The sequence below is a fragment of the Chiloscyllium plagiosum genome, chromosome 5 (genome assembly GCF_004010195.1).
Source record: "Chiloscyllium plagiosum isolate BGI_BamShark_2017 chromosome 5, ASM401019v2, whole genome shotgun sequence".
Classification (NCBI taxonomy): domain Eukaryota; kingdom Metazoa; phylum Chordata; class Chondrichthyes; order Orectolobiformes; family Hemiscylliidae; genus Chiloscyllium; species Chiloscyllium plagiosum.
The window spans coordinates 121,512,211-121,522,522 of record NC_057714.1 but is presented as its reverse complement, the minus strand read 5'-3'; the positions used below and the strand labels follow the sequence as shown (position 1 = coordinate 121,522,522).

The 10,312-nt window shown below is 40.8% G+C and overlaps 1 protein-coding gene across 2 annotated transcripts in view; it reads right to left on the bottom strand.

Moving 5' to 3' along the window:
- The window catches only part of hsf1 (heat shock transcription factor 1), a 100,587-nt gene that overhangs the window by 35,473 nt on the left and 54,802 nt on the right, over nucleotides 1-10,312 (bottom strand). For both annotated transcript variants that reach the window (XM_043690949.1, XM_043690950.1), the window contains exons 7-9: nucleotides 8,707-8,803; nucleotides 3,204-3,334; nucleotides 833-1,036 (exon numbers count right to left, since the gene is read on the bottom strand). In XM_043690949.1, coding sequence (XP_043546884.1) covers nucleotides 833-1,036; nucleotides 3,204-3,334; nucleotides 8,707-8,803 — 432 coding nt within the window. The remainder of the gene's footprint in view (nucleotides 1-832; nucleotides 1,037-3,203; nucleotides 3,335-8,706; nucleotides 8,804-10,312) is intronic.

Below are 10,312 nucleotides of genomic sequence, written 5' to 3'. Positions count from 1 at the left end.
CCTGTATTTCGTGAGATCTAACCTTGCTAATCAGTCTCCCATGGGGAACCTTGTCGAACGCCTTACTGAAGTCCATATAGATCACATCTACTGCTCTGCCCGCATCAATCCTCTTTGTTACTTCCTCAAAAAACTCAATCAAGTTTGTGAGACATGATTTCCCACACACAAAGCCATGTTGACTATCCCTAATCAGTCCTTGCCTTTCCAAATACATGCTACAGCCTCAAGAGACAACAACCCATTTGACTAGCACTCCATCCAGAACCAGTGTGAACCATCTACAGACGCAGTACAGCAACTTGCCAAGCTTCCGAACTCTTGACCCTCTATCTTCCTGGCATGGAGCTACATCACCACTATTTCACTGTTGCGGGATTACAAAATCTTGGAACGCACTTCCAAACAGTAATTTGCACGCACCTACAGCACAGGATCACTACAATGGGCCGAATGGCTTACTTTCACATCGAGTACAAGCTGGCCCTCCAAACAGCATCCCACCCAGACACACCCTTCTACCCTTATCCCTGCACTTCTCACAGTGAATCCACCTAACTTATACATCGCTCGACACGATGGGCAAGTTATCATAGCCAATCCACCTAACCTGTACATGGATTGTGCTTTAAGGCTGTGGATCACTACCAACTTCTCAGGGGCATTTAGCCACGGGCAACAAATTTTGGCCTAGCCAGTGACCCTTGGTTACATGAAAAAAATCAAAATACTATCGACTGGATACCAATCAGGGAGGGGAATCAACCCACACTCCCCTCATTGATGAACTATTAGTCTCTTGCTTTGACATGTTGCCAAATTCTGTGCTTACTTGTCAAGACAGGCCACGCTGAGGCACCGGTCCTCGGGCGGTGGTTGTGTTGCATTTGTGTCATTGTCCTCCAGAATAGAATCAATAAACGTTGATGGTGAGAGGGGTTCCTCAGTGCCAGTGACAACAGGACTAACCTCCTCAACCTCTGGGTTAGTTGTAGGACTTGGAGGCTCTTCTTTAATATGAAGCATTGGACTGGTTCTGGAAGAGATTAAAAAAAAGAGAGACTTTTTAAATACAAAATGGGACAATGTCCAATTGGAGGTTTGCCTGCTTTGCGTAACCACATCCCCCTTTGAAATGGCAGGACAAGTTCAAAAAGATTTTAAAAATGCATATGGAATATTTTGTTTTATAGGCAAAGGCACAGAATAAGAAAACAAGGTAGTAGTCATGAAGAATTTGAATATTGCTGAAAAGCATGTATATCTCAAAGCCTCTGGTCTTGCAGTAATTGTGGACAATTTGCAGCAATACCAATTCAAGGGGAAAGCCAACATTCACGTTGCATGAGAAGACAGCGCCGATTGTTTGGTGAGTGAACACTGATTGGGGCACTGCAACCAATCAGCATTCTCCCCGCATGCAGTATAAATGCTTGCTTGATTTGATTTATTATTGTCACATGTACCGAGATACAGTGAAAAGTATTGTTTTACATACTAACCAGACAAATCATACCTTACATAAGTACATCAGGGTAATGGAACAGAATGCAGAATAGTGTTACAGCTACGGAAAAGGTGCAGAGAAAGATCAATTCTCATGTACGAGAGATCTATTTCTAAGTTGATTAACAGCAGGGAAGTAGCTGTTCCTAAATCTGTTGGTACGTGTTTTCAAACTTTTGTATCTTCTGCCCAATGGAAGAGGGTGGAAGAGAGTGTAACTGGGAATAGGAGGGGTCTTGATTATGTTGGGTGCTTTCTTGAGGCAATGGAAAGTATAGGCAGAGTCCTGAATTGGTATTTTTGCAAACTGTCCTTACAAGTGCTTGATGAAAAGCTTTAACAAAACGTATCCTTTTTCAACAATACTATAGCAAAGAAGGCAAACTAACTACTTATAAATCATGAATCCACCCAAGACCTAGATAATGTCTTCTATAAATTCTCGCCTAGGCAATGATGCTCATATCCCATGAATAAGAAAACAAAATTCTGCGCATCAGAGTTCAGAAAGGAAGGATGTTAACGCCAGTGAAAGGATGCAAAAATTTACTATAATTATACCAGGGATGAAAGACACCAGTTACATAGATACACAAGAAAAATACTGAACTGCTGTCCTTAGGGGATATTTTAAAAAAAAATCACGAAGGGTATTTGAAATAATTTAGACTGGTGATAATTTTCAGTGACAGCAGAGTCATAACCAGAGGCAAAAGTGACGACTGCAGATGCTGGAGATCAGAGTCAAGATTAGAGTGATGCTGGAAAAGTACAGCAGGTAAGGCAGCATCCAAGGAGCAGGAAAATCAGCAGGCAAAAGCCCTTCATCAAGAATGAGGGGATCTAGTTTCATGGTTACAAACAGAAGAAGCAGAGATCAGGTGAGTATTTTGTTTTCAGCGAGGAATTAGGATGAATTAACTGTCTGAATGGGTGATTCATGAATAACCGTCAAAAGAGAAGTGCAAAGGAATACTCCAATGGGAAACCTTAGTTAACTTGATATCTTCAAGAACTGGCATAGGGTTGATTGATGAGCAGACGATATAACGTGGCTATGTTACTGGACTAGCAATCCAGTACTGTTCTGGGACATGGGTTTGAAAGCCACCAAGAAAGATGGTGAAATTTCAATTCAATAAAGATCTGGAACTTAAAGCTTGTATCATGGTGACCACATAATCATTGTTGGTTGCTGCAAAACCCCAAGATCATGTTTTAGGGAAGAAAATCTGGCACTTTTACGTAATTTAGCCTTTGTGCAATTTCAGACCCACAGCAATGTGGCTGATTCTTAACTTCCCTCTGAGAAGCCACTCAGCTCAAGGGCAATTAGGTGTGGGTAACAAATACTGGTCTTGCCAACGACACCCACATCTCATGGAAGACTTAAAAAGTCACAGAAAGGAAAGTTTGATTCTCAAGAATACATTAAACAAAATCATTAACTGTTCAACAGTCTCAAGTGCAAATTTGTGGGACCTTGCTGTTTGCATGAGTTACTTGGCTTGCCATCTAAAAGTAGCTCTTTCAACATTTAATCCACTGGTTGTGAGGAATGGAGGATGAAATAAAGTACTAAGTGCATTCATTTCAAAGCAGAGTTGCATCACAATGGATTTGAACAATTTGGAAAGGTTTTACAGTTTTCTGGTTAGGTTAATGAGCAATGGTTGGTGCTGTTGGCACAAACTCACCTTTCCACGTTAAGTGATGGGGACAGCGAAGGGCTGCACTGTGCCAGATCGGTGATATCTGAAATTATAGGGCCAGAGGACGTAGAGTTGTCAGATGAATAGCAGTTATTTCCTGGAAAATTTGTGGTAGTCTGTGAAAAAAAGAAGCATGAACAAAGATAAAATGCATGGCTGTGGATTAAAATATCCAGGTGATTACAAACTAGATTACAATTTATCTCTCAGCATTCTCAGAAGCTATCTGGCAAATGCACTTCATGTGGTACGGTGGGTTTTGGCATGACTAAGATTTAACATTAGTACGAACGGAAAGCATATAAACAAAAAGCAAGACATCAGCCAATGCATGGGGACTATAACCAAAATAAAGTGCTTGTGCACAGGACATGAGATTGAGATGGTCCTCCTCAGTTAATGAGATTTGTAGATCATCTCGGCTCTCAGAACATGACAGGCCATTCAGTTCCTCAATATTCTATCATATCATGAACCTCAATCACATTCAGCAATACCTTTACAAAAAATAACCTATGCATCTCAGTTGTGAGAATTTCAAATGGATCTAAAAACATAAACATTGCTTTCTTCTGGGAGAAATGAGGTTGTGATTTCTTACAAAAGCCATCTCTGCTTCAATTGAATTGAATTGAATTAAATTGAATTTATTGTCACATGTACCAGGGCACAGTGAAAAGCTTTGTCTTGCAAGCAATACAGGCTGATCACATAGTTAAGTAGCACAGATAGTAAATAACAGATGTTGAGCCTTTGTATCCAGTGTGTCCACATGAAGAGTCTAAAGAAAGCTTGTTGTGGATGACCACTCTCAGGAGCTTGACACTCTCCATTCGTTCCACCTCTGTGCTGTTAATGTGTATGGGAGCATGAGTAACATCCCGCTGAAAGTCAATAATAAGTTCCTTGGTTTTGCTGGCATTCAGAGGTAGGTTGTTCTCAGTGCACCATTTTTCCGGGTCTGCCACCTCCCGTATGTAGTCTGTTTCATCGCAATCTGAGATTTGACTGACTATGATGGTGTCATTAACTTGTAAATGGCACTAGTCTGGTATTTGGTGACTCGGTCATGGGTATGCAGCGAGTATAGTAGGGGGCTGAGTATGCATCCCTTCTTCTAAACTCCAATGAATATAATTCCAGTCTTGTCAGTCTCTCCTCATAAGGCAACCCCCTCAACTCAGGAATCAACCTAGTGAACCTCCTCTGCACCGCCTCTCACACCAGTACATCCTTTCTCAAGTAAGGAGACCAAAACTGCACACAGTACTCCAGGTGTGGCCTCATCAGCATCTCATACAGCTACAATATAACCTCTCTGCTTTTAAACTCAATCCCTTTAGCAATGCAGGACAAAATTTCATTTGAAGGGAGTGAATGTTGAAGGTAGTAGATGGGCTGCTAATCAACCAGGTGCCTTTGTCCTGAATCGAGCCAAACTTACTGATTGTTGTTGGAGATGCACTCCTCCACACAAGTGCTTCAATGGGAAACAAGTTTTGGGGAGACCTAAGAGTTATTTTGCACATATTCCCAACTTCTACCCTACTCTTGAATTTATAGTATTCAAATGGTTAGTCAGTTCTAATCAATGCCATAGCCCAGGATGTTGATATTTGGGTATTCACTGATGGTATGCCATTGAACTTCAGGGTGCAATGGCGAGAGTTTCTCTTGGCGTGTGGCATAAATGACCATCATAAGTGTCAGACCGTGTGTTTGCCATTTTTCAGCATAGCCCAGGCTTTGCTGCATTTGGGATGGACTGCTTCAGTCTGAGGAGTCATGAATGGCACTGAACACTGTGCAGTCAGTCGTGAACTTACCCACTTCTGATCATTTGATAGAACTGAGGTCATTGATGAAACATCTGAAGATGACTGGGCCACCAAAATTAAAAACAAAGTAAAACAAGCATTACGAAGGTACAGCTGCAATTATGGGTGACTTCAATCTGCATATAGATTGGTTGAATCAAATCAGTAATCATTCTGTAGAGTAGGAATTCTTAATAATACAGGTCATTTTGGTATAATGCACGTTTTGTCAAAGCAAATTCACTGCAACGCAATTGACGAATTGGGGCTGTTTATAAAGCACGAATGTTTAAAATGTGTTGGCTGTAATGCGATTACATCACCAACACTAAGCACTGTTTCTAAAGCATGATTTTTCAATAACGTGGGGCTGCACAAGAACACAACCATTGCATTATATAAAAACTAAGTGTACACTCAAGATGGTTTTCTGAGTCGATATGTTGAGGAACCAATTAGAGGACTGGAAGAAGAAATGAGAAAGGAATAATTAACAATCTTGCTGTGCAAGGCCCCTTGGGGAAGAGTGACTCTGGTATGATATAATTCTCCATCTAAATGGAGAATTGTATTGTTGATTCAGAGACCAGAGTCATGGATCTGAACAAAGGAAACTACAATGATACGAAGAGCGAGCTGGCTACGATAAATTAAAAAATGTCAGTCAAAAGATGACAGTGGATAGGAAATGGCAAACATTAAAAGAGTAAATGGAGGAATTGCAAACAAATTTCATTCTTATCGAGCATAAAAACAAAATGGGAAAGGTAACCTAACTATGGCTGAGAAGGGAAATTAAGGATAGTATGAGATCCAAGGAAGAGGCATACAAATTGGCCAAAATAAGCAGACCCGAGGATTGGGAGCACTTTAGATTTCAGCAAATAGGAAAAAAGGGTTGATTAAATAAGGAAAAGTGGAGTACAAGAATAGGGAACATACAAATTGAGAAACTTTTACAATTGATATGTAAAGAGAAAAGGAAAAGTCAAAAATCCCCTATAGGGCAAGTTAAATGGGGAATAAAGATGGCAGACCAATAAAATACACACTCTGGTTCTGTCTTTACAAAGCAAGACACAAATAACACCCTAAATATCTTAGGGGACACAGGGTCAAATAAGAGAGGAGAACTGAAGAAAATCAGTATTAGTAGGGAAATTGAGTTGCGAAAATTGATGGGATTGAAGGCTGAAATATCCCAGGCCTAGATAATCTACATCCAAAAGTACTTAAGGAAGTGGCCCTGGAAACAGTGGATGCATTGGCAGTCATCTTTCAAGATTCTATAGACTCTAACAGTTCCTGTGGATTGGAGGGTAGCTAAGGTAACCCCACTATTTGAAAGAAAAGGAGGTGGAAAGAAAACAGAATTATAGCCCTGGTTAGCTTTATACCATTAGTAGGGAAAATGCTAGATTTTATTATAAAAGATTTAATAATAGAGCACTTGTAAAATGATGAGAGAATTAGGGAGAGTCAGCATGGATTTACAAAAAGGAAAACATGTTTGACAAGTTGATTGGAATTGAAGATGTAATTTGTAGAGTTGATTGGGGGAAACCAGTGAATGTGGTTTACTTGGACTTTCAGAAAGCATTCAATAAGCTGCCACATCAGAGATAAGTATGCAAAATTAAAGCTAATGGGGTTGCTGTTGTGTACGAACATGGATAGAGAATCGGCTGATAGATAGAAAACAGTAGATATAAACAAGTCACTTCCTGAGTGGCAGACACTTAATGGTGGGGTACTGCAAGGATTAGTCCAGTGATTCACAATATATTTCAATGATTTAGGTGAAGACAATAAAGATAACATTTGCAAATTTGCAAACGATACAAAGCTAAGTGGGAGGGTGAACTGTGAGGAGGATGCAGAGATGCTTCAGTGCAATTTGGCCAAGTTGACAAATGTTGGAAAATACGTGGCAGATGAACCATAATGTAGATAATCCATTTTCTGAAGGTGTAATGAGACCTGTGCATCCTCATACACTAGTCGGTGAAAGTATGCATGCAGGTGCAGCAAGTGGTATGCTGCTCTTCATCATGAGAGAATGAGAGTACAAGAGCAGGGACATCTTGCCACAATTGTACATGACCTTGGTGAGACCACAACTGGAAGGGTATGTTCAGTTTTGGTCTCCTTATCGGATGAAGGATGTTCTGGCTTTGAAGGGTGTGCAAGGGAATGCAACAAAGATTTTCCAGATAGAGTCCTGGAATGGCAGGACTGATGTATGAAGAAAGACTGGATCAGTTAGGATTATATTGGATTGTGGGTGGCGGTGGGTGGGTGGGTCTGCGAGTGAGCAAACATACCAGAGAGCAAAAGTGCATTCAGAAAACTTACAGGATAAATGCAGGAAGGGTACTCCTGATGATCGGAGACTTCAGAACTAGTGATCACAGTCTAAGGATACGGGGTATGACATTTAAGATTGAGATGGGGAGAAATTTCTTTATCCAGAAAGTGAGCCTGTGGAATTCTGTACCGCAGAAAGCTGTTGAAGCCAAAATGTTGAATGCTTTCAAGGAGTAAGAAATAGTTCTTTGGTCTAAAGAAATCAAACAGTGTGGTGAGAAAGTGGGAACACTATTGAATGATTAGCCATGATCATACTGAATGGTATAGCTGGCTTGAAGGTCTAAATGTCCTATTCTTATTTTCTATTTTTCTAATTTTTGTGGTATCTCAGCAAACGTTTTGCTGTTTCCTGCGGTCTATTCCAGTTGCAGATCAATATAGCTTGCAATGGTCATCATTTTGAAATTTGAGAGACTGAAATTTACTTAAGGCTTGCTATTCCCTCTAAAACCTGTGTGGGGTAGTAGGATGCATTCAGGAGGAGAACTTCATTCCAGCAAGGATCCGGAGAGGAAAGTGGAAATATGCTGAGGATTGGTTTAGTGAGCATTACACCAAGGGAAACAGGTAGTCACAAGCAGAGATAGAGGAAAAGTGAAATTAGTCAAAAGTGTGGTGCTGGAAAAGCACAGCAGGGGAGGCAGCATCTGAGGAGCAGAGGAATCGACGTTTTGGGCATAAGCCTTTCATCAGGAATGTCCAATCCTTCTCATGAAGGACACAGGAAATAAGAAATTGAATCACAAACAGCTGTACATGCACTGCATAAAAGGAAAAAAAAAGGCAGTTTCAGCTCAAAGCCTTTCCTCACCCAACAAACTTCCCAAACATCCATAAACTCTTCAATGCAATTACATTCTGTTGTTGGAGCCCAGGTCTTTGGCCACACTCTGTATTCCACATTGAATACTGAGGCACACTCAGTAACTTGTAGGAGGAACATCGCAGTAAATAGTTCCAGCGCTTGTGGTTACAAGTCACAAATAAAAACAGGAAGTGCTGCAAAAGCTCAGATCTGGCAGCTCCTGGTGAGTGAGAACAAGTTCATACTGACAGTTCATTGAAAAGTGTGAATATTTCCAGCACTACTTGCTTTTATTTCAGGATTTCCAGCTTCCTCAGTTTCCTTTGTTTTATTTTAGTGTTACAAATCCTAGCCTTTAGATGGCACTCTGGAGACAAGTTTCTGAAGTCTAACCATGTGGTCAGTTGTACATGGGTTTGCAACAATTGACCATAATCAAAAATACATGCAAGGCATTCATTATTGGCAGCTTCCAGACCAGCACAATGGCACCTACCGTCAGTGCTGATGATTCTTGCAGCGGTTCTAAAGAGTATGGACGACTGTATTTTGGCATGGAATGCGCTGAACTACTGTCATTTAACATGAGGGGTCTGAAAAAGAGAAAAATAGTGGATTGAGACTGAAGGATATTGCGTACACGTGCAGAGATGAACTTTACTCTGTTCTCAGGTGAGCTTATCAAGGTCATGGCCACTTTTCACAAGTTTTGATGGATGTGTAAAGATCTTCTGGCTCTACTTAAGGAGAGTGTATGTTCTGGTTGCTTGAGGCAAGAATGGTCAAAGAAATAAAACTAACTCGTCATTCATTTGGTGGCTGCTTGTGGCACAGAATAGCAGTTGTGTTCACTGAATTACAAAATTATTACCCTTTTATGAACTGCATGGAGACGCAGTATGGTGGTATACAAACTGAATTCATATAAAATTAGAAGTTGAACGGGCTTGAACTTGGAATTTTCTGAGAACAGGAGTAGAGATGTTAGCTCAAGTCTGTTTCATCATCCAGTTAGATTGTAACATGTACATGCATAGAAACCATGTTTATTTACACATTTTCCTCCATCGTTCTTGATACCCCTGCCCAACAAACACTTCTTCATCTTTACCTTGAAAGCTCCAATTGGTACCTGTCAGGCTAGCTGTAATAATATGTGTCCAAGCCCCAGCTGCTTTAACCTACTCCCACATTGTAGAGTAACTGGGTTCTTACCTGTTGACTATGGCAGCAAGAATCTCAGTGTGAGGGTCAACTTGCTCATTGACCTGGAGTCACATAACCTGACTATAAAATCTGCAGAGCTCTATGCAAATAATTAAAGGGAATGTACAGAAACCAAAAATTAGATCAAACAGGAGATAATCACCATCACTGGGTCCAAAACATAGAGACCTGTCAGGACATTGATCCCAGTACCAGAAAAGCTGGGACTGTTTTCCTTAGAACAACAAAGATTAAAGGAAGCCTTAATATAGGTGCTTAACACTGAAGGGTTTTGCTAGAATTACTCATCAGAACCTGATGTACTTTCACCTGATGAGTTGGTCAATCGGTGGGGTGGATACAGCAAGTTATAACATGCATATAAGGTTCATATGCCAAGATTCCGGAGACAAGTTCAGTATAAATTTACGACTTTTCGATTAAGAAATAAATCTGAGTGCTTGAGTAACATTAGTCTTCAGGTTTTAAGCACTAACAGTTTCTAGCAGCGAACTTTCTATTTAACCGTTTGTGGAACAGTGAAATACTCAAGCCTCACATATTCAAGACATCCACAAACTTGCTGTACAAGTTTGGAGAAGTGAGTTTAAATGGTGTAACTGATGCAAACGATAACACTGTCTACTGACTCAAACAAGGAGAAAGTGAGGACTGCAGATGCTGGAGATCAGAGCTGAAAAATGTGTTGCTGGAAAAGCGCAGCAGGTCAGGCAGCATCAAAGGAGAAGGAGAATCGACGTTTTGGGCATAAGCCCTTCTTCAGGAATGAGGAGGGTGTGCCAAGCAGGCTAAGATAAAAGGTAGGGAGGAGGGACTTGGAGGAGGGGCGTTGGGAATGCGATAGGTGGAAGGAGGTTAAGGTGAGGGTGATAGGC